General features: G+C 38.5%; 1 protein-coding gene across 1 annotated transcript in view; it reads left to right on the forward strand.

The window, feature by feature from the left end:
- Positions 1-23,474, forward strand: part of TENM3 (teneurin transmembrane protein 3) — a 588,433-nt gene that overhangs the window by 402,225 nt on the left and 162,734 nt on the right. Inside the window, exon 5 of the mRNA XM_010835814.1 lies at positions 19,442-19,680. Coding sequence (XP_010834116.1) covers positions 19,442-19,680 — 239 coding nt within the window. The remainder of the gene's footprint in view (positions 1-19,441; positions 19,681-23,474) is intronic.

Genomic DNA, 23,474 nt, shown 5'->3' on the forward strand with positions numbered 1-23,474 from the left:
TTATTTACTTATTTATTTTTGTTCACACTGGAAACCGGTTGTTGTCCCAGGGCTTTCTCTAGTTGTGGTACCCAGGCTCCTCATCGCAGTGGCATCTCTTGTTGCAGAACACTGGCTCCAGGGCGTGTGGGCTTCAGGAGTTGCTGCACGTGGGTTAAATAGCTGTGGCTCCCGGGCTCTCGAGCATCAGCTCAATAGTTGTGTTTCTCAGGCTCAGTTGCTCCGAGGCACATGGGATCTTCCCGGAGCGGGGATGAACCTGTGTCCCTTGTGTTGGCATGCAGATTCTTAGCCACTGGACTACCAGGGAAGTGCTAAAAGTCAGCATTTACATTAGGTCCTGAATGAAAAAGTGGGTCTCAGTGAATAAACTGCTGTTTTTTGCCATTAATTGTGTGACCTAAAGCAGTTCTACCCTGAGGATGAGCAAGCAGGAGCTGCTCACAGTTAGTTGTCAACAATACAAATCTCTCTGGTTTTTTTTTTCTTTTTACTCTTGAACTAAGAACAGGTTAAAAAGAACCCTTTTTGTCTATAGTGTCAGCCAAGAGTAACTGGGTTTTATTATTTATTTTGTATTATTGAGCACTGTCCCTGGAGCAATTAGGAAGAGAGAGTACAGAAGAAGTAGGCAAGCAGCAGATTTCTTCACTTAAAGACAAAGCGTCATGTGCACAGATTTTTTTCTTCCTGAGTTTATTAGCACAGTGTCATTTAAATTTACCCAGTGTCATTAATTAGCACACACTAAACAACTAATCAATGTTGTCATTTGGAGAAAAAAAAATTTATTAGGAAAAAAATAATTTTCCAGCTGAGACATCAAATTGAATATGGATAATTGCAATGTAGTTGACAATAAGTGTCTTGACAAATATTTATGAAATGTGCCAAGTTAGGTCATCAGAAATGCATTTAATTGGGGGGATGTGGTAGTTAGCACAAAAGCCTCAAAAACTGGTGATAGGAAAGATGGTATTCCTTGAAGCCATATCCTTTTTTTTTTTCCCCAGTTAATTAATTTGTTTATTTTTGGCTACTCTGTACTTGGTTGCTGTGCTCGGGCTTTTTCCAGCTGTAGTGTGTGAGCGTCTCAGTTGCTGTGGCTTCTCTTGCTGCAGAGCACAGCCTCTGGAACATGAGCCTCAGTCATTGCGGCTCCTGGGCTCGAGAGCACCAGCTCAGCAGTTGCAACGCGCGGGCTTAGTTGCTCTGCGGCATGTGAGGTCTTCCTGGAAGAGGGACTGAACCCATGTCCCTTGCGTTGGCAGACAGGTTCTTAATCCCTGACCTCCAGGGAAGTCCTGAAGGCTTAATTTGAAGTGCAGATATTTGGGATCATTGGAGGGAAATATACAGCGTGTTCTTGTTATTCCTCATATTGTGCTAATGAATATTTGTTGTTGGTGAGTGAGCAAAGAAAGTGGCTCTTTAGAAGAGAACCCATGGTGGCTATATGTGAAATTGTAACTGATTTCTCCAAATTCAGACCATATAAGAAATCACTCTCAGAGCAGTTTCAAAGCTGTGCCATTTGAAATTCCATTTCAAAGCAGTACTACTCATGAACCATCAATGGAATTACATTTTATAGTTTTATGAATTGACAAAGGAAGAAAATCTGCTAGTTGATATTCTCACATACATATATAGAAAATATAATGAATCTAGACACTGTACATCATGCTAAACTATTTTAATCTGTGGTAGAGTTTTGTTCGTTTCTCCTTTCTCCTTTTCCAGTGTTCACACCTTATAATATTACTGATCAGAAGAAATGGCATTTCCACTTGCAGGCACTCGGTGAATCAGCCTAAGCAGTGGTGAGGAAATTTCACACCATGCTGACACAGTGCCACTGTGGTTTCTTTAATAGTCTCACTTGGTTGGAACTCTTAAGGTGAAGAACCAGGCTTATTTATCATTGATTTTTCCTTTTTTAGTTAAGGTTCCCTGTTGAGTATGATTCTCAGTTTCAACTATATTAACAACTTCATCCAGACTTGTGTCTGCCTTCAACTATTTTTTAATCTAGTGTAGAGTTTCATCTTTGGCAATTATTGCTACTTATGATAAGTAAGACTTATCTTACTGATTGTCATTTTCCTGAAACTGTCATTTAAAAGATACTAGCTATAAAGATTAAAATTCAGTTCTGTGTAGATTAAGAACCTCTATTGTTTTCTTTTTGTCTCTTCCCCTTTTCTCCTTTCAGCATATCATGATAATAGTTGGCAACAAGTGGCATGTCATAATCCATTAAAATCTCAGTAATTCACATCTAAACTTGATAGAGAAGACATAAAAGATATGTCCTGTCTGTTTCAATATAGCTTTCATGTTGATTTATTAAAAAGTATTTTTTCCCACCAGCAGATTCTTACTTCAGTAAAAGTGTTTCTTTCCTTTTGCTAATGAATTTCAATCAATAGTATTGGGTCCTGTATATTTCTACCCAATAAACAGAATAGCTCTGGTCTCCCATCTCCAGTGAGTTTTCAGATATAGAGTCATATCAAGATGCAAACAATTATTTGCCATTTATGAGTATATTCTTCTTATGTTATCATCACCTAGAAATAACAATCTGGGCATGGATAGAACACCAATACTTGCTTAGAATTTTTCTGATGGCTCTTTTCCTTGGGGCTCAGTATTTCTTGTCTTTTGTATAATTCATTTTTAGGGCATCTGATAGCCTGTAGCTCATCCTTTGTTTATTTTATACTTCAGCTGCCTCAGTACATAATAATAGCTGCTACCAGAATATAGAGCAGCTGAAGAAAAGCTTGCACTTGACTCCGGATAGCAGTGGTACTTAAAGGTGCGGTACAGAGACACTCACTGAGAAGCCTGACCTTAAGCAATTGTAAAGTTAATTGCCTGCAAGTTCCTCGTTTATATATGTGAATTAAGTAGCTTAGTAGTTACCTATTAGATGTTAACCAAGGGGTTCATGTGTAGCTATTTAATAAAAGATTTATTAAAGTCTTGTTTTATTATGAAGTCTACTTTGGCATGGATAGCTCATTAGTTATGTTCCCATAGCTTTTTACTTTGTAGCTCAGTAATGTTTTGTTAATTATTAATGTATGAAAACGCATATTCAGTTACCTTTTTATTACTGCATTTTTAATTTAAATATTAAGATGTCTTAGGCTGCTTTAATGGGAAATCAATGGGTATATCTTTTAAAAAAAATACGTAAACAGAAGTATGATGCACTAAAGTAAGATATTTTCCTCTTTTTTTCCCCCTTTTATCTTTACTTTAAATGGTTCTAAGGAAAAGGAAAGACAACCAGGTCTGAGTTAGCCTTGGCTATTAGAAATCTAGGCAGCTACATGCATACTGGCTGTTCAGTGCCAGGGGAAAGCCTTCCCAGTTGAAAAACTGTACTTCCACCTACAAGCTGATAACCAGCTACCTTTAGCAAGGTGGTAAGTAGTAAGATCCTGCTTCATTAAAGACACAGCTTTAAGTGAAATTTCACTGGAAAGGTGATCCACTGACTTAAGTTTACTAATTGATGCCATATCCTTTTTTTAATTGCAGTTTTTTGTTTCCTTTCTAATCCTATATTTTATTAGAGTATAACTGTTCAAGATATTTTGAGGAAACCCAAGAACACCGGTGGGAAAAGAGGAAACCACAAAATATGATAACAAGAAGTAACAATAAAAAGCTCAGGTTCCAGAACATAAACTTCAAAATCGGATGTGGGCCTCAGCTAAGAAATTTTTTGAGAGTCTCACTGTCTCCATTTTTTTTTATTGTTTTGTTTGTTTTTATAAGCACCCTGTAAACTCATCTAAAATTGCATATTAGTGAATAGTCAAAATCAAAGGGATCCCAAGATCTCTTGAAATACTTTGTCTTTAATAACTTTTGTTATTTGCTAAAAGGCCCGTAGAGGGATGTGTGTGTCCAGCTGTAAGAGTCATAGAAAGACAGAGGAAGACAGAGGTGTGATACAAGAAGATTTGCTAGGAGGTGTTTGTATTTTAAGATGTCTCAGTGTAACCAGAAGTGGGGTCTGGCTGCTCACAATTCAAAAGCCATTGAAGAGGCCAGGTTAGTGGAAAGGAAAGTTTGCTTTATTTTGGATGCCAGCCACCGAGGGGAGGGCAATCTCCTGTCCAAAGTCCCCCTCCTCCTGACCATCAGTGGGCAAGAGCTTTTACAGGCTGAGGGAGGGACCTGCATGCAGAAATAGCACAACCATCTCTGGCAGGTATCTTGATGCTGGTCATCAGTGGGCTGGTCAGCGTCATCTTGATTATTTTAGGTACAGTTAGTCTTCAGTTCCATGGGCAGTTTGCTTCCATTTCCTTGAAGCCAGTTCTCAGAATTGTGGCAGCTTATGTCATGGTTACTGCCTGGTCATCATGTAATTACCTTCTCCCTATGGTTAGGGTTTCAGCATCTGTAAGACAGCTCACAGGATATGGCTCAGCATATAATCTATAGCCCTCGAGGAGGAACTAAAGGTCCTTGACTGTGTTTATTGACTAAACTGGTATTATTTGGTCTCCTTTGGCTGTTTTCCCTTGTTTCTGCATGTTCTCACTTCTCTGATTAAACTTATTCTTTGGCTAAAGTTTTTCCACAGACAAAAGGCAGGCTGAGGACCTGGGATATTTCATCCATTTGTAGCTTAAAAATGTATCTCAGTGAGAGGAGGATAATTCCAGAAGCTGCTATACTCTTAGCTCAAAGCCTGTATTCTATCATAACCATATAATTTATCATCCAACCAGGACAGTGTGAGAGCGACAGGAGACACGGGAACTGCAGGCATAAACTGAGGCTGCTCTTGGCAAAGAGGCATATGTACCCCAACTAAGTTTTATTCCCAAGAGTAAAGTTCCTTTTTAAGTTCAAATTATTTTACACATAAGGTAAATAATAACACAGAGAGTAAGTAAAAGAGGCAATAGGAAGGCAGCCATTAGTTGAATACATGTGTGATTCCTACTTTGAGATTTTCTAGTTTTTATTGCCAATTTGTAGCAAATATTTAACCCTTCCCAGAAAAAGACTGCTGTTGGCCTCCAAAATATGTAATTCCTAGAATGACATGTAAAATAGTCATCTTTCTTTTCTTCTTGCAATATCCAGAGAACAAGAGGGGGCATGTATTAAATCAGTGTATTGAATGGCTTTTTTATCCAAAAAGTTCAAATTTAATTTCTTAAATGTCAGATGTTAAAGGTAAATCATATTAACTAAAAATATTGAAGAGAAAATTTGATCCTGAATTTACTCAAACACTGGGCATCCGTGTCTCTCCGGTAGCATTATAATTTGGTTTCTGAAACCATTCTGTTATATTAAAGGAGACCTCATTCTAAAGTATGAGATAAAGACTCGTAGATGATTACTAAGATAAGTGAAAGTGAAATCATAGTTTTTAAATGTGAAATAACTACTAACCAGTTGTAATGCTATAGCCCCAACTAGGTTGTTTAACAGGCATCATGCCAATAATTAAAATGAGAAAGTAGGCTGTGGACTAATTATACTCTAAAATTTTGACTCTCAGGAGGCCGTATTGATATATATTCCTGAAGATCCAGTAGCTATATAAAAACACAGTTTAGCATCATGAGACAAACACAAGCTTTGCAGTTAGACCTGATTTTTAATCCTAGCTAGATCCATCATTTAAACTAGCTATATAATAATCTACAAATTATTTAAATCTGAGGTCAGTTTCCAATGCAATAATAATATCACCTCAAAAATGTTGTATTAAATGAAATAATATAAGCAAAGCCCCTAGAACATGATAAGTACTTCATAAATGTTTTTTAACTTGACCAGATAATAACAACCATTGCATGGGATAAGATAACCTAATTGGTTAAGAGTTGAGCAGATATCTTTTATCATTAAGTAGCTCTCTTCTCTCCAAAAACGAGAAACGTATGTTTTAACTGGAGTATTTATGTCTAATTTATCTTTATATGTGAAGTAGTCTAAGCCTAAACCATAGTTGTACCAGAATAAAATCTCTTGTGTTTTTCACTATTCCTGTCATTCAGCAAAAAGAAGGTAAATTTATGCAGATAGGAACCCCAAGTCTGTTCATTTTGTTCTTGAGAAGAAAAAAGAAATCTTCAAATTATAATGAAAGGCAACTATTCATATCCCTGAAACATTTAATTAACTAAAGTAATAAATGTTTGGAATGAATCCATAAAAACCTTGATAGATGCATTGTCTTCACATCAGTCAGAAGTGAGACCCCAGTTGTGTTTTAAGGCTTTTAAAGCTTTAGGTATCTTTTGAGTATGATGAAGTTACTGTACAATAGAGTAGGAGTGTTATTTTGTTTAATTGAGGTGAACCAGTTTTTTTTAATAGCAATTAAGATACCAAGAAAGTATGCATTAATCATTTGCTAAAGGCTTTAAATGACTTTTTGAAAGCATAATTCCCTCCAATTGCAAATACTGTGTACTCTGATAATGTCTGGTTTTGGATAACCAGCAATCTGTATAAAATATTCATATATGATAACCTTAATTTCCACGATACCTAAGGAAATGAATTCTTAATTACTCCTAACACATTTCTAGTCACTTCTCTGAGCATGATCAAAGTAAAAGGTCAACTGTGCTGTTGCTCTGGTCACAGCTAATGACTGATTTTATCATTACCTTTTTTCTGTATTTGACCTATTCATTGTAAGGTGCCTCTCTTCTTCCTCAGCAACTGTTTTTGGAAGTTTTTTTAAAAAGATTCTTTTACTCTTCACTGAGATTGTCTGTGAAAATATGTTTCAGTCCTCTTTCCTTGATTGCGAGAGTATGTACCTGTGTGTGTTATCTCTACTTAGCATCATCACTTCATGTTGATTTTATCTTTTTCTAGAATACATTGTCCAATTTTAAAACTATTTTTTCTCTCTAAAGTTTCATCCTCTGGTTTCATCACCAATGAACAATACCCTGTCAAAGACAATTGCTTTTCTTTTCCTGGGTTTCTTCATTTTGGCTTGACTTACTTTTGCCTATTTTCTTTCTTTCTCCTCTCATTTCAAGCCTGAGTCTGTTGTCCTGTTACCCCATTCTCAGAATGCTTTCTTTTTAGCCAGTAAGATTAAAATCTTAAACTTAGCCAAATAAGTTTAATACATTCTATTTGGTAGCCCCTCTGATTCTGCTGTGACCCTCTTTATGAGTTCTTAGTATCTCACCTCATATTCCAAGTCACTTACAATACTACTACCTAGGAATTCCCTGGCAGTCCAGTGGTTAAAACTCCACACTCCCAACACAGGGGCCCGGGTTCAATCCCTGTTTGGGGAACTAAGATCCCACATGCTGCACAATGCAGCCTCAAAAAAAAAAGTAGATTTTACAATACACACGGAGTGGGGACTTTATGAAGTTTAAATAACATAATGTTTTCTCTACACACTTTCAATAGGGCCTCAATAAGCTTTACTTAGAACACTCACCACTCTTTGGGCTGGTCGCTTTCTGTTCTGTTTTATTAAATACTTCTTGCTCACCATCACAAATTTGATTGACGAGGATACCTTCCACATCTCTCAAAACCCTGGAATGTTTTTATTCTTCATCAGCTTACATCAATACCTGAAATTATTGTTTTCGTAGATCACGCTTCCTTCTCAAATTTATAGAAAGAGCTTTGCTGAACAATTTTAAGGCATCAATAATTAAATGAATTAATAATTAAATAGATTAAATCTTATTCAAATAGCACATAGGAATTTTAAGATCTCCTTTTTCGTTTCTATTTTAATTTTAATATATTTAGTATGTAATAACTCCCAACAGTACTATAATTGATATCTTAAAACATGTAGGAAACTATCTAATGTAAGTTTGAGTCTTTGATATCATGGCTACACAATTAAAACAGCTAAAATGTATCATAGACTAGTAAGCTATTTTAGCCATTTTGATAATAGTTTTAAAAATTGTGCATATTTAATCTAGTTGTTCAGTTCTTAATGCTCCCAAGCAAACTCTGCAGGATGATTTGTTACTTGATTATAGACATGTTTAAGTTAAAACAAGTCATAGTAAAAATATTTTTCTTCCTATTATAGCCTTATGTATTGTTTACTGATGTGATTATACTTAAAGTTTACATTGTATGTCTCTCCTTATTTAAAACTGAAAAGTAAATGTAAGACAGTAGAAAGTTTACTAAAATACATTTCCCGCAAATCACCTTAATACTGTCCAGAATTTTGCCTCCTGGTTTTCAAAGATCAATTAACACATGATGCTGTATTTACCAAGTACATGTTTGTGTACTCAGTATGATTACAGATGATACAAGGGCAGTTGCCAAAATGTACAGTTATCAATACATTCATATTGCAATTTTTTGGTAAAATATTATAAAACAATTTTTTCTCTCAATCCTCTTTTTGTAAACCACTAATAGTGCATATTAATTCAGGTAATAGCAGTGAAATATATCTTGTTTATAAACTTTTCATTTAGGACATTTTTCTTGTTGGGATCACCTCCTAGTGTGAAAGTTGTCCAAAGATAATAACACATCAATTCAAAAGTGTAATAGGTTTGAGACCACAACATGCTATCAGCATGAAGTAGTTTATCAGTCTCACTAACTAACTCACTGTGTCACAGCTAGAATCATTACACATTTGTTCTTTTGTTTTCATGTCAAAATACATAATTTACATTCTAATGCTGATTACTCACGTGGAGGATGTTTAATTTTCTTATTTAAAATATTTTTAAAATGCATACCACAGTTCATTTAAAGGTAATAAAAGAACAGGCATTTTAATTAGTAGGAGTTTAAAATATTTCCTTTTTTGCACAATATATTACTTAGTAAATATTTTCAGTTGTTTATAGTGATAATACCTTTACATCAGAAGCAAAATAATTCATCTATTTTGAACAAGCCCTGTCCAGTTCTTAGAAAATTTATCCACACACCCAACATGCATCACCTTTTCTAGACTCATTCTGTTTAGAAATTAGCAGAAATCAATTCTTTTAATTCACTTGGCTGCACTGGGTTCTTTGGTTGTGGCATGCAAACTCTCATTTGCAGCATGTGGGATCTGGTTCCCTGACCAGGCATCAAACCCGGGCCCCCTGCATCGGAAGCATAAAGTCTTAGCCACTGGACCACCAGAAGTCCCCCAAATTAGCAAAAATTAAATTATCAAAATGCAAAGTGAAGAATATTGAGGTTTATCGTTGACTCACTGTAGGTAAATTTTGTTTTTTCTCAACCATTTCACCTTTTCATCAATCCTTGAGACAAGCCTATTCAGTTTTAATATCCCATTTGATAATGTTTTATTCTTCGTTTTACCTTTTGGCAAGTGCTGCTTCAGCACAGTGTTTGCTTAAGAAGTTAATTAAAAACTAGTTCTCCAAATACTTTTTACTTTCCTCCTACCAGTTAAGTAACTCTTCACTGGTTCTCTTACTCACCATTGAAAACATGTTCTAAAATAATATCTAAAGGATGAAAGAAAAATCTTCAACTGTAATAATGAGGATTCAGTGTAGGATTTCTTTTTTCAAATATACTAGAATTCTGCTCCCTCTGAACCTCAGTGAGAGAATTTTTTTTTTCACTGTGTAGTTTTCGTGGTTCAGAAGCTCCTAGTCCTGCAACCTTTGTCAGGACGTGTGTGGTAGTGCACACACCATGGTCAGTGCTGGGAAAGTCACCCCGATTGTCACTGCTTGGTCCTAAGCTGCTTCAAAGGGGAAAAGTCAGGGAGAACTAATGTTCTACAGGAAAATACTCATTTGTTTCTTTTGCCTCATAGTGACAGATGTGTAAGGAGGTAAGGAGATTAGATTTGTGTGTGTATGTGTGTGTGTGTGTGTTCAGTTCTTTTAAAATGTTTAGAATTGATTTTTCCAGAAGTATTTCCTAATAGAGAATGAGTAGAGATAACTCTTTCTTTTAATTCAGGTAATAATATGGAAGCAAAATATTTAGAGGAAAAAGGAGAATATATAAAGACAGAAAGGTTAAGAGTGGAGAAATAGCATTATCTGTATGAACAAAAGTAGTGAAACCTTTTGGGAAGTTGTAGATACCCAAGATGGATTATCAGGTAGCCTTCTACATGACTGACAAATCCAAGTACTAAGTTCAATGAAAAAAGGAAAGAACTCTCTAAAAAAGAGGTCCTAATGGAATAAGGTGGTTTGTTGGTGAATGTCTGATAAGCACATAGAAATATAGATACTCTGGGAAACAAAGAAGAACCAGGGTAGAATGGACCCCAGTGTCTCATTTAGAGATAAGTAAGAGTCAGTAAACGTGGTAGGCATTTAAAAGTGCCAATGAAATTAGGACACAGGAACCAGTTTCTTAACAAATAGGTGAAATCGAAGGGGAAGAACAGTAAAGGAAAGGTTGTTGCAAGTAAAAAATAAAGAGTGAGATGACATAATACGGTGAAAAATGGTTAGGCCTTTGAATCCTGAGGTCAGATGGATCAAGCTTCATGTCCTACACATTCCATTTGCTCTAAACTACTTGAAGAGAGCTAGCAGCAGTGACTGTTTAAGCAAGAGTCTTTGGGTTGATTTTCTGTTTTGTTATACAACCTGGATGGGAATCTTGAAGCTAAACCAAAGCTAAGAAACTAACACACCAGTTCCTTTACTGCAGTGGTTCTCAAAAGTATGGTCCCTTGACCCGGAAGCATGAGCTGCTGGGGTTCCACCCCAGACCTTCTATGTCTTAACAAGCCTTCCAAGGGATTCTGGTGCAAGCTGAAGTTTGAGACCCACTGCTTTAACGTATGTAATAGTCTCAAAGCACATTTCTGTGCCTGTTGGTGGCCTAAGCCTTGACTATGTAAATTCTCAAGGTTCTACCAAAACCTGTGAGTCCAAAATCAATCTGATGGAAGGCTCCATGAGAAAGATGGGTGACTGCAGAATACTCTGTGCAATCTTATGCAGATGTTAGCGTGGGTGGGCTTCTCCATGAAAATTCATAGCAGCGTCTACAATCTCTTAGTTCTGGAATCTTCACAGAACTCCTGACTGCCATCATCCTCAACTGATGGAGATTCTTTCCAAACAGTTAGGTATTTAAGAACAGTAAGTAATTCCCCAGGTGTCTCTGGGTATCTATTGAGCATCAGTCCCTAACAGGAACCCAGCCTTGAATAGAGATAGCTAATTTTCTACATGGACTTGCTTTCTTTAGATTTCTGTTTAATAGCGGCCCCCAAAATTTATATTTGCTTGGATCATTATCCTGAAGCCCATCACTTCAATAAACTGCTTTTTTAGGTCTTTTAATCAGTCACAAACACATTGCTAAAAATATATTTAGCAGATAATCCAGTTGGCCTTGAGATTGAAAAATCAGAATTTGATAGTGAAAATGCTCAATAATGAAGCACAGGTTTTAAGGTTCAAAGTTCTTAAATAATAGTTCATATCATCTTTCAGTTTTATCATTTCTTATATACTAACAAATATTTGGGGCTATTTTAACTCATGCAATGTTTGATATATATACTTTCCATGATAGACCACAAGTAATTAAGTCAGGGGAAGACACATATAGTAATTAAATTTTTCATATTTTGAAAAAAAATTTTTAAGTATTTTGTCTTAAGATGAATTCCAGGGAAACCATCCATTGTTTCGGCATTATCAAGTGACTAAAACTATCTGAACTCAGTAGTTAATTTTAGCTTTCTTATATTACCAGGTAAATTTAATCCACAAGTATGGGATTCATTTGCTTTAAATCTGAAAATGTCATTTCGGAAGAGTCGTTTGAAGTTGAGGGAATCTTATGAGACCTTTAATAAGCCTCTTAAATCTAGAAAGTTATATTTTGCCAGAAGGAAAAAGAACCTATACCTTCAAATTTCTTGAGCTCTTACGTGAGAACTTTGGATTCTGAAAAGGCTGTAAATTTGGCCAAATAAAGCCAATCTTTCTTCTTACCGGCACATTGTCTTTGAAATCAGAGCATCCAATTTGAAGCAAGCAATCTATATTCTGGGTAAGTTTTTTTTTTATTGATTTGCCTAGAAACATAAAAAGCAAGGCATCAGGACATTTAAACAGTTCACATTGAGCTTGATGTAAATTACTCTCTCTGTTCAACAGAGACTGTAAGAAGAGGAAGAAAGTATCAATAATTCCTATGCAATAGAGCCTTTCTCCCAGTTAGATGGAACAGGCTGTGGACAATAGAAATGTTTCTCCAGATGCCTGTATCTCACCAGTGAAGGTTTCAGCTGTGCCTTAGGGATTGAAACTGAACACTTGACTATTATTCTCTTTTTCATTCTAATCATTTGCTTTGTTTGCTCATCTCTCAAAAGGTTTTTAACACTGTATAAAACATCGAAAGGGGGAGAAAAACTATTTTTCTGTGAAGATAACCAATTTTGAAGTTAATCTATTAAAATTTCATTCAGTGGTTACACACTTTCTTGTTGACTTTTATCTTCCATCCCAGTGGCCCACTGAGGAAATCACTCACATAGCTTTAAATGATACTGTAACACATTTTTCTGGGGTGCTTCTCCCCATCTGGTCCCTATAATTTCCAACTTACTAAGCCATGTTCTTTGATTTTAGAGGAACATCACGATTATATTAACCTCCTGAACAAAAGACTGGTCTTAACCTGTGTATTTCCTGGTGATGTTTGTACAATTACAGTTTAATTATATCTTATAACTTGTTCAATTTTGTACATGATGTTAGGATCTTATAAAATGAGCGCTGAATGAGTTGATATTACATATAACATAATATAGAAAGGCATATTTAAAATAACTCAAAAAGCCCTATTATTTCTCCACTAAAAATTTTAATGAAAGTTAAATTTTTTCAAAGTAATTACTTTGAAAGACTAACTCCATCAAAAGTGAAGAGTTAGCAAGGAACAAAACATACCTGCTGAGAGATTGAGTAAAAGAGCGAAATAAATGACTGGAAGCAGCTGTAAGTGGCCTGGGGTAAGCGTAGATACACATTATGAGTGGGCATACGGAGGTGACTGTATTAACCACTGTAAAGGCAGTGTGAGGGTTCAGTATTAAAAACATGGCATTTCACTAGAGAGTAGAAGAAACTTTGAAATGAAAATGTTACTTGTGCCCGTTCTTGGCTTTGGCCAAACAAATTAAAATGAGGACGTTGAGCTGCAAGAACTCAGAAGAACTGCCCCACCCTGGCAATGAAGCAAAATGAATGAAATGGAGAACAAAAGCAAGGGAGAAATGCGGTGAAGGAAAGAGTACAAGATTCTCTGACAGTTGAATACTAGTGGGAGGAGGGGGCAGGCAGAAGAGAAGAGTAATTGAAAATTAGCTCTCCGTCCGTCAGTTAGACATTAAGGACAGAGATACCAACAGTGACGAAAAGGTGGGAATGGGGACAGCGACAAAGAACAGGAAATTCAGCCTCTGTCCTGATTAATTTTCTCAGTTTTTATTTTATACTGGAGTATAGTTAATTGACAATATTGTGTTCATTTCAGGTATGCAGTAAAGTGATTCAATTATACATATACCTGTATCTATTCTTTTTCATATTCTTTTCCCAGAAAAGTTATTACAGAGTACTGAGCAGAGTTCCCTGTGCTATACAGTAGGTCCTTATTGATGGTCTATTGTATATATAATTCTGAGTGTACATTAATCCTAACCTCCTAATTCATCCCTCTCTGCCCCACCTTTCCCCTTTGGTAACCCTAAGTTTGTTTTCTAAGTCTGTGAGTCTTTTCCTGTTTTGTCAATAAGTTCGTTTGTATCCTTTTTTAGATGGTAATTTTTAATTTGTGACATGTCTCAGGGAAAGCCCCATCACAGAATCAGAAATTAGAAGCTAGAACCAAAGGCAGAAAGCTGAAATGAAAAGGTTGGTCTGAAGGCAGATCAACAAAGAAACAGATTTTTGAACTTCAGGAAAAAAAAAAAAACGAGTAGCTATTAATTGTGCTTAATACCGGGTGATCCTCCCCATGTACGTTTTCGCTGCTCCGCGGCCTTACAGTTAGTAATGCCACACAGTTCCACGAGGCTGTTTGTTGTTGTTAATAGAATCCCCCTCAAGATTCCAAAGCCGCAAAGCAACGTAAAATGTTCGGTGACCTTCTGTACCAGCTGTCTTTGGGGCTTTGAAATTGATTTTCCTCATCCCAGTCTCTGATAGTCTCTCTTCAAGTGTGCATCCCTAGTTCATCACCAGAGTGAAAACGGTGGCACAAATAGCAGAGGAGCTGGAGGCAGGCACCACGCCGGGCATCATTAGAAACATCAGAAAAAAATCAGCCGGCTCTGGTGTGCTCTGTGTTACAAAGAGGCTGCTGCTGCTTCTATTTTATTGCCGAATACAATGGGGGAACATTCTCCCCGGATCCACTGGTTTCATTCCCAAATATGGTCTGAGAAGGAAACAGCATCTCTCCCTTTATTCTCCAAACCTTGTGTGGATGCCGGATCAGAAGCATATGCTTTTGATAGTAATTTTTGCAGAATTTTTGATATATAAGAAGCATGTTCCCAAGGCTATATGACCTGGCAAAGTGTCACAGGGTGGGGAAGACTGTCATGACATACACAGGAGTAGGTGCCTTAGAGAGAATTAGGTGATAAAAGAATTTTCTGGAAAGTCCTTGTATACTTTTCATGTACCTGCATTCCAGTATCCCCTTTCCCCGTTCATTTCTTAGGTATTTGTGGAGCTTCAGACATAAACTAAGCATTGTGTTCGACCTTGAAACAGTTTTTTTAAAAGTCCTGGGCTTAAAGTCGCACAATCCGCTCGTCAGTGTTCTGTGTTTTCTGTATTGCAGTGGAAAGGACACTGCTGACTTGGGAAAGACGGCATCCTGTCTGAGCCTAAAAATGGACAGATTCCTACCAAATCTGAAACCAAATGTTCTCTATAGAAAGTATGTTGACACAGAACTTTTCTACTAGTCTAGTTAATGTCTAAGAGGTTTTTGCATGTGTGTTTTAACCTGTTTTGAAGCCTTAAAGATTCCTAAAGGAATCATCCTCGCATGAACAATACCATTTGTAAATGCTTTCAAAATGCATCCGTTTAAGCAGTCTTTACGAATTCTTTCTGTACTTGCATACTAAGAAGCTATCCAAAACTATTGAAGACCAGTGATTCTAGAATAAAATTCGTGGGTGATTTGATTTCTCTTTCAATGTTTTTATAATGTTTCTATATTTACTATACAAATCTCTAATGTACTAATTTGAGGACCCCCTGACATAGAAAGTCATTTACACAGAGGAAGAGGGAATGCACTTCTGAGGTTTAAAGACAGTAGCAATAAATACATAAAAATTCTATTTTCTCTTGCAGAAACAAAAGTAAACTTATGTTATTAAATAAGAAACTCTTTGAAAATTAAGAGTCTTCAGTTCCACTCACATTGATAAGCAATATATTTTTGTTTTCAAATATCTCAAAGTTACATTTTACTCTAAGAAAAATAATAATTTCGTAGTGGCTCAAGCCTGGTTCTTGAAAGAATTCTTTTCCAGGATCAGCAGACCAGGTAGACATCATGTACTGATACCACAGATTTCAGAAACTGAAACAGAAGTGTCTAATTTGTAGTCAACATGTGTCTAACTCCTTGTCTTGATCCATGTTTTCAGTGTTAAAGGCTCAGAGTCAAGTCCCATTTCCTATTCATAAATGACCCAACCACTTTGAATAAACCTTTAACACATTTTCCAGGTTGAGGTTTGCAATAATTTCCAACTTTTATTTATTTTTTATCATTTGTTTATTAGCCATGAGTCTTTGTCCCAGGTACTTTTTTCTATGAGACTCACTTTCCATATCGGCACAATAGTCACCGTTTTCTTTATTTCACAATATTTGTGAAGCAACAAGTCAGGAACTCTGTAAGTCCTGAAAAGACAGAGGCGAATGAGACTTTGTGGAATTTACATTCTAACCAGAGAAGACAGACTGCAGACTTACGCCATGGATATACCATTTGTATCCATCCACATTCGTATGCCAGATAAATGATTTTTTTTTAAAACATTTCTGTCTATATTTTATTTGAAACTTAACCCTAGGAAATTCACCCGGGTAATTTGGGTCTTTCCCCCACCCCTGACTCCTGACATGATGCTGTGAGCACAGCGAGCTGCCCCTCATGCTTGGAGTCTTCACCCAGATGCTGGTCTTCTGTCTGTCCCCTCAGCATCAGTCACAGTGTGACTGCTGTGACAGCCTGCATTCCTGTCTGCATGGCCTCTTTGCAGTGACAGCGACACACTCTCTCTTTTTTCTGCTGCTCTAGAAGCCACAGAAGTCATTCTGCTTCCCACAAACTGCGCTGAGCTGCAGGACTCTCAGGAGGGTCTCTTCAGTGTGTATTGAACACTTAACCTGGTGCTGGATGTGAACATGTCATATACGTTACTCATTTAATCCTCATAACATGCCTTCATAATAGGTAATGTTTTATTGTCATTTTATAGGTGATAAAACCAACACACAGAAAATTTGAGTAATTTAGAAACATCATCCAGCTAATTACAGGTGAAGTCTGGATTTGAACCCAGGCATGGGCTTCCCCGGTGGTTCAGACGGTAATGAATCTGCCTACAGTGCAGGAGACCTGGGTTCGATCCCTGGTCAGGAAGATCCCTTGGAGAAGGAAATGGCAACCCACTCCAGTATTCTTGCTTAGGAAATCCCATGGACAGAGGAGGCTGGCAGTCTACAGTCCATGGGGTCTCAGAGAGTCAGACACAACTGAGCCAACATGTTCACCTTCAGTCTGGTTCCAGAGCCCACATTCTTAATAATCAGGCTGAATATCAATATGGTAGCAGGTGCCAAAACACTGCTTCCAACATACCATTTAATTCAGGTTATAAACTTTAAAGTTTGCTTTGTAAAGTAGTTCTCTGTGGGGAAATGGACCTCATAATATGGTCATTAGTATAATTTATAGAAGTAGTTACTTGTCATCTGCATGTGTTCTAATTTTGTGGTTGACAAAGCCTTTTTAGATGCATTAACTTCTTTACAGCTTTGTAAGGTAAGTAAGTCATTAGCTTCATTTTACACATGAAAACAGGATCCTAAATTTAGGAAATGTTAGATCAGGAACTTAAACCTAAATCTTTTGATTTCTAAGCTAGAATTCTTTGCAGTATACCCGTGAGGCAAATTTTCATGACTTTTACCATATCTGTACATCAGCCACACATTTATCCACTTTGGAAATGGGTTCTTTGTAACTTAAATCCCTGGTTAGCCTTGCCTAAGCAATAATATGTTGTTAAATCATAAGCTTGTTTCTTCTTTCATTTCTCAACACTTCCTTTTGCTGGTGGTGGTGGTTGTTTAGTCACTAAGCCCTGGCTAACTCTTTTGCACCCCATGGACTATTGCCCACCAGGATCCTCTGTCCATGGGATTTCCTAGGCAAGAATACTTGAGTGGGTCGTCATGTCCTTCTCCAGGGGCTCTTCTTGACCCGGGGATCCAACCCACGTCTCCTGCATTGGCAGGTGGGTTCTTTACCACTGGGGCACCTGGGAAGCCCCCCATTGTGCTCACTGGATTCCAGGTACTTTACAGTAAGAACGTTAACTCATTTAAGCCTAATAACAACTCTGACAGATAGATACTATTCTTGTTTTCCATGTTGAGAAACCAAAACACAAAGAGGGGGTAAATACCTTCCCCAAGGACACATACCCAGTGTAGTAAACCAGGATTTGAACCTCAGCAATCGGCCTTCTAGGTTCTGTCCTTTAACCCCTTGTTCGTGCTGAGTCGCTTTAGTCATGTCCGACTCTGTATGCACCTGGCTCCTCTATCCATGGGATTCTCCAGGCCGGAATACTGGAGTGGGCTGCCATGCCTCCCCCAGGGGATGTTCCTGACCCAGGGATCGAACCCCTGTCTCTTTTGTCTCCGGCCTTGGCAGGCAGGTTCTTTACCCCTTTAGTACCACCTGGGAAGCCCCTTTAACCCCCTTAACTTGTTTGATATACTCAGTCTATTTTCTAATAGCCATTAAAACATATTCCTTTGTATTACAATTTAAAATATCCAGCTGTATCCCATCTAAAATCATCTTGCATGCAGACTGTTTTGTACCATGATGGAACACTCTAGATTATTTCCTATAGTCCCCTGCATAGGAAAGAGAGCAGAGTCTGTTGACCTCACTGAACGTGTTATTAGGGAAAATAATAGAAAAGGTTAGGATACAAAGTAAAAACACAGTAAGATACTCACATGCTATGAAATTTCAAACATGAAAAACATGATGCTTTTGTCTCAATTTGAGGACATTTCAATGTTCATAGGAATCTTAAAACTAGTCATCTTTTATAAAGAATTACCTGTCACTCCTTTCGCATGATCACTCAATTTCTGCTTAGACATTTTCAAGAGAGCAGAGAACTTTTAGAGGCAGTTTGTGCCACTGTCGTTCAGCTCAAACCATTAGGGAATCTTTTCGTGTGTGTGCCTGTGTGTCCTCATCCGCTCAGTCGTGTCTCTTTGCAACTGTGTGGACTCTAGCCCTCCAGGCTCCTCTGCCCATGGGATTTTTTCAGACAAGAATACTGGAGTGGGTTGCCATTTCTTACTCCAGGGGTCGAACCTGAATCTCTTGCATCCCCTGCATTGGCAGGCGGATTCTTTACCATTGCACCACCTAGGAAGTTGATCTAAAAACTCGCTTCACTAGCCTGTTCATTCATTGAGGCTGGTTTTAGAAAGTGTTCTGTGTTTCCTTCCCTTTCTCCATCCCTCACCCCACTAGACTCACTTTGCTGGTTATGTTTGACATAAGCAAAAGATTAAAATTAGTTTGCCTCCCTGGAAAACTGGCCAGCCACCTGTGGCCAAGCTTGACAGTACTCAATATGGGTGGTGGGAGGTGAGGGACAGGTGAGAATTTTCCGAGCACGTCCAGGAAAGAAAGCAGCCTGTTCTACGTGGTCGTGCGTGCTTGTGTATGTAGGCGTACATACCCTCACATGGAGCAAAGCCACACGCAGCTGTAAAGTCATGGCATTGCTTTCCTTCTTTGAAATGTAAAGGTGTTCTGAAGGCAGTTCATGATGGGAACTTCCAGAATGGTTTTGTGCAGGAAAATGATGTGGCTAGAACTCCTCTGCAGTCTCTGCAGACACCTACTGGAAGGGACAGGAGTCATTTGTGTGTGTAACTCCTCCTCCTCTATTCATTATAAGTCAGTCTCTTCAAAGTCACATGTTTCTGAGTCGGGTTTTTAGGTTAAAATATTTTCTTAATGTCTCATTTTTTTTAAATTCTATGTAGTAAATGATTTTAAAGCCAGAGAGAGACGGAACGAGAGGTGAGCTCATGCCTCGCTGTCTCTGTCTCTCCGATCGCAGTATATTTGTATCTTACAATGATTTTCTTCTGTCCTGCAGGCATTTCCTATTCAAAACAGGAACAGGGACCACGCCACTGTTCAGCACGGCCACCCCAGGGTACACGATGGCCTCTGGCTCTGTTTACTCGCCACCTACTCGGCCACTACCTAGAAACACCCTGTCAAGAAGTGCTTTTAAATTCAAGAAGTCTTCAAAGTACTGTAGCTGGAAATGTACCGCCCTGTGCGCTGTAGGGGTCTCAGTGCTCCTGGCAATACTGCTGTCGTATTTTATAGGTAAGAGCCCGTTTCTAGAACTCTTTTGTCTATACATTGGGACGTTGCCTGATTGTTCAGTTGGTTTTATGTGTTTATTTGGACAGGGCTTGTATTCCGAGGTTATACATCATGGGCGAGAAGTTGGTCCTGATATATGATAAATGGTCATTCTCATTATGTAGATGAATGGAGAAGCTGTGTTTGCGTGAAGTGCAAGGTCTGCCTTGGACACTCACTAGAGCATCCATCTGTGTTGCGTTTGTCCCTCGTGAGTGTGTTCACTTCTGTGACATTTCATGTCCAGGAAGTAATTCACGCGCTTGCAGGAATGGGCCCTGTGTAGGAATCCCCTTCAGGGCGGCATCAATAGGGAGCTCTCTGCTCCTCCTCGTGATGTTGCCCGTCTTTCAGCCAAGCCCGTGGTCTAAATGTAAAACCCATCACTCAGAGCCATGCTTGTGCACTCAGGAACTTCTCTCCAGAGAGCTGTGCATCCATAAAACAAGGGCTGGATGATGTACACATCCCTCTCTGTGGGTTTCCCACCTTTTTGGATGGAATATTGATCGTGGTTTTTTGTCACCTGACTGATTGGAGCTGCTAAGAGAAGTTGCAAATGTGTCTTTTCTTTAACTATTTCAGAACATAGATGAGCATTCAAGCTATTGGCAAATGGCTTATTCAAATGTCAGAAATGACCATATCCAATCTTGATCTAAGTGTGTACAGAAAGGCGTACGTCGTCGAAAAGCAAATCATGTTCACTGAGATAAATCACAGGTTATGTGTTTCACCAAGAACAGCCAGTGAAGCTTCCTCAGGTTTGCAAAGCTATTTGTGATGCCTGGTGAGATTCCATAAGTGAATAAGTGTCACAGGGCTGTCTGTGGAATAGTAGGAGCCTTTTGTGGTTAACCGGTTTCTGTCTTTAGCTATAATACTCCTTAACTATGAATTACGTCCTTAGGAAGTGAAGTGACCATCTTGAGTCACGTCATTGAAGAGCAAAGTAGAATTTTAGAGCTTGAAGGAACTTGAGAGATAGTTGAATTGGGGGGAGCAATGCGGTGACACATTACCCACTGTGACTTCCGATTCTGTGACCATGGCAACGTCACTCATGAACCTGGCGCCCCCCCCCACTAAACCCGCACACAGCCTGATCATCCTCATCACAGGCCACTGTCCATCAGAGCTGAAAACAAGATGAGGCCTTTCTGTCATTTTTCAATCATCTAAGTTAACTCGCTCCTTGTGAAGGTGGTCAAACCAGGTACTGAAAGGGTTGTCGCTCTCTGAGATCACACCAACGATACATCGCTGTGCTGTTTTTTAACACTCGTGGTACACAGGAATGTCACAGCAAGCAAACAGATTCCTAGTATTCAGCTAGAAAATATCCGGCCTTGAAGAGCGTCTCTTCTGGTTAACTATTTGTTCATTATTTGCGTACGTCAACAGTGTACTGCTAGATAATTTTAAAGGGTTTCTCAAATGTAACAGTTATAAGTGGGATGTAATAAATTAAGCATATTAGTAGGGGATTTTTTTTTTTAACTGTAGTACATGCTAAACTGACAAATAAGAACTACACAGGGGTGGAGTTCAGTGTCTGTATTGATGTGTTGTCGGACATCGTTTCTGATCTTAAGTGCCTGTGTCCTATTAAATATTTATTTAATAGGTTGTTAAATGTTTTGAATATCAGCTCTGCTACCATTTAATTTTATTTACACTGTGTGATTAGGAAGAAAAATAGCATTTTAATGTGAGATCAGATCACTGTTATTTGTGAGCCTTTCCTTCTTTTAAGGATCTGTCAATGAATATAATTGAATATCAGACTCCTAAATAAAAACTCAAAATGTTCCTTTTTTTCAAATGATCAGTTTTTACTGTTTCATGGTTAGCATCCTACTTTAAACATCTCCCTTTGATTTTATCTTTGTCTGCATGGAATATTTTAAAAATATTCACATACCCTTGTCAGTTCAACAGATAATTTGTTGAACATTTGTTGTGATTTAGTTACTGTGCTGGAAATTAAGGTGATACAATCCAAGTGTTATCTGACAAAATTTCTTTTTTTTTTTTTTCCCTTGGAGTATAATTGCTTTACAGTGTTGTATTAGTTCTGCTGTACAATGAAGGGAATCAGCTGTGTATATATACACACATGTATGTATATATGTGTGTATATTCCCTCCCTCTCGAGCCTCCCTCCCTTCCCCCCCCCATCCCACCCACCTGGACTATCGCAGAGCACCAGTCTGAGCTCCCTGTGCGAGACAGCAGGTTCCCTCTAGCTATCTGTTTTATACATGGTACTGTATGTTTATCAGCGCTTCTCCCCCAGTTCGTCCCACCCTCTCCTTCCAACCTCCGTGTCCACAAATCCATTCTCTATGTCTGTGTCTCTATCCCTGCCCTGCAAGAGGATCATCAGCACCATATATATGGAATCTAGAAAAATTACTTTTATCATCAAAGAATTAAGCCATCCTTTTATTGCTTTACTTAAGCACACAAATATACTTGGAATTTTCACTGGTCTTTCTGTGCTTAAATAACTCACATTCTTAACACAGTGATTTCTTTGCTGTTGTTTAGGTCAGGTAAAGAATTTCACTTCTTCATCAGTTAGCATGATACGTCTTCTTGAGAGTGAAGATACTGCCTTTACCCTTGAAAAGCAGAGGAGGACACTTTGCTCTCCGGGAGGGGGTCCTTTTCTATTGAGTGGTGTAGAGCCGGGAGGGAGATTTGTCCAGGCAGATCAGCCTGATAAACCCTAGAATCAATGGGGAGACCAATGCCATCATCAGATTGACCTTACCATCTTTCACAAAAGCGCAGCCATCCTTAAATTGTTTCCATTCCCTTAGAGGTCCCCTTCCCTCGTATTGACTGTCAATATAAAGTCAAAGCCTTAAAGAAATAAAGGGCCTGAGGGATTATTTGTCTCCTAGAATTTTCTCACCTTCCAGTAAGGTCAAGAGAAGTTATGAGAATATAGCATTTACCAGTCTCTTCTCTAAGGTAGAATTATCTCAGAACAGTCAGAAAAGAAGGGAGAGAGGAGACAGGCTTTGTGTTTGGTGGTTTTTCCTATCTCAGGGACAAAGTGAAAGTCAGTCACTCATGTCCAACTCATTATGACTCTATGGACTGTAGCTTGCCAGGCTCCTCTGTCCATGGGATTTCCCAGGCAAGAAACTGGAGTGGGTTTCTATTTCCTTCTCCAGGGGATCTTCCTAACCCAGGGATCAGATCCGGGTTTCTGGGTTACATTCAGATCCCTATTCCTAACCAAAATTTCAGAGACAGAAGCCGAAAAGAAAGTGAAAATTAACCCCCGTAGGTCAATGTTATATCTTTGCATGCTGCTGCTGCTGCTACATTGCTTCAGTTGTGTCCGACTCTGTGCAACCCCATAGACGGCAGCCCACCAGGCTCCGATGTCCCTGGGATTCTCCAGGCAAGAACACTGGAGTGGGTTGCCATTTCCTTCTCCAATGCATGAAAGTGAAAAGTGAAAGTGAAGTCGCTCAGTCGTGTCTGACTCTTAGCAACTTCATGGACTCCAGCCTACCAGGCTCCTCCATCCATGGGATTTTCCAGGCAAGAGTACTGGAGTGGGGTGCCATTGCCTTCTCCAATATCTTTGCATCAGTTCAGTTCAGTTCAGTCACTCAGTCGTGTCCGACTCTTTGCGACCCCATGAATCACAGCACGCCAGGCCTCCCTGTCCATCACAAACTCCCGGAGTTCACTCAGACTCAAGTCCATCGAGTCAGTGATGCCATCCATCC

The sequence above is a fragment of the Bison bison genome, unplaced genomic scaffold, assembly GCF_000754665.1.
Source record: "Bison bison bison isolate TAMUID 2011002044 unplaced genomic scaffold, Bison_UMD1.0 scf7180017864050, whole genome shotgun sequence".
Lineage (NCBI taxonomy): Eukaryota > Metazoa > Chordata > Mammalia > Artiodactyla > Bovidae > Bison > Bison bison.